The sequence below is a fragment of the Sinocyclocheilus rhinocerous genome, unplaced genomic scaffold, assembly GCF_001515625.1.
Source record: "Sinocyclocheilus rhinocerous isolate Xijiao unplaced genomic scaffold, SAMN03320098_v1.1 scaffold377, whole genome shotgun sequence".
Classification (NCBI taxonomy): Eukaryota; Metazoa; Chordata; class Actinopteri; order Cypriniformes; family Cyprinidae; genus Sinocyclocheilus; species Sinocyclocheilus rhinocerous.
The window spans coordinates 273,351-274,819 of NW_015633195.1; the positions used below are offsets into that span (position 1 = coordinate 273,351).

General features: G+C 32.5%; 1 protein-coding gene across 4 annotated transcripts in view; it reads left to right on the top strand.

Moving 5' to 3' along the window:
• LOC107743854 (protein kinase C zeta type-like) overlaps positions 1–1,469 on the top strand; it is a 105,416-nt gene that overhangs the window by 16,744 nt on the left and 87,203 nt on the right. For all 4 annotated transcript variants that reach the window (XM_016557291.1, XM_016557294.1, XM_016557293.1 and 1 more), the window contains exons 3-4: positions 681–770; positions 1,102–1,152. In XM_016557291.1, the coding sequence (XP_016412777.1) occupies positions 681–770; positions 1,102–1,152 (141 nt within the window). The remainder of the gene's footprint in view (positions 1–680; positions 771–1,101; positions 1,153–1,469) is intronic.

Consider the following 1,469-nt stretch of genomic DNA (forward strand, 5'->3'; position numbering starts at 1 on the left):
CAGGCTTGGCCAGCTGACCAATCAGAGCAGAGTAGGCTTTTGGAAGGGAGGGGTTTGCTCCGAACTTGCTTGGAACGAATCGTTTCGAAATCATTGGCAAATGACTCTAATATTAAATGTATAATCTGAGAAAATTACAATGTTTTCTGACCTTAGATGCATTTAAACCTGTTGTAGAGAACTTCAACACAATATTAGGACACTTTAAAATACCATATGACCTGCTTTTTAAGTAAAACTTAAACTGTTAAAATGTATTTTCTTTATTTAAAATAAATATTAGATGAAAAACTTTTGCAAGTAACTGAAATAAAATAAGTTAAAGAAGTACTAAAATGACTAAGACTAAAACAGAAATAAAAATTTATTAAAAAATTATGAATAAATTAATTAAATTAAATGTAAAATAATAAAAAATAAAACAACATTTAAAAGAAAACTGAATATATAAAATACTAATAAATACTATAGTATATAAATAATACTAAAAAACACTGCCCAGGTCCCAGTTTGAATACTCCTGGGATAAATGTCAACTGTAAATGTTGAGTATATTTGTAATTTAGAGAGAAAACTTTTAAAGATTTACTTTAACAGATGCAGTATTGCCACCTATTGCCCCTTGATATTTTACAGTATTTTTTTAATGTTGCTGTTTCCCTTGTTGTCTTGTTTTTAAGGTGACCCGTGTACCATCTCATCCCAGATGGAGCTGGAGGAAGCATTCCGGATCTACACCCGGAACCGGTGCTCCGGACTCCTATTGCATGGTACTCATTCACTCAAAACATCTGAAATCAACCTATTTTCCCCTTGTTTATTCAATTTTCAATTGTTCTACAAGTAGAATTACTCTATCTGTATTTTTATCCATCTATTTATAAATAACTGAATGCAGATTTAAACTACACAGCGGAAATCCACCAAACCACTAAAAATATCATGTGGACACTACACAACTAAAGCACTTGATAAAAGTCAATTTTCTTTAGAAAACGGAGTATTTGAAATTTACTGTATTTGCTGACCCTATGAATACAGTAGATGAAACCACTGGATTGAGTCACACTCATTTCTCTTTGCCTTTCTTTCTCTGTCTAGTATTCCCAAGCATTCCTGAAAAGCCTGGTATGCCGTGCCCAGGAGAGGACAGTGAGTCGAAAGTCATCAAAGTCTTGCCATTTTCAACATTTTCATGTGCTCCTTGTTTAAAGTGGTCATTCTGTCTGCTACAGTCACTCAATACAAGAAGCCGATTTAAAATGATCTCTTTCAAGTCTATCCCAGGAATAGTTTTAGTCTGTGCATTTACTTTTTTCCCCTTTGTCTTGTTTAACAACCTCTATTAATTTATGACTTTGTGATGTTAACAGAATAGTTCATCTGAAACATTTACTCACCCTGACTCACCCTGATTTACCCACCAAAATTAAACTGGTCACACTTTATATATATATATATATATATAT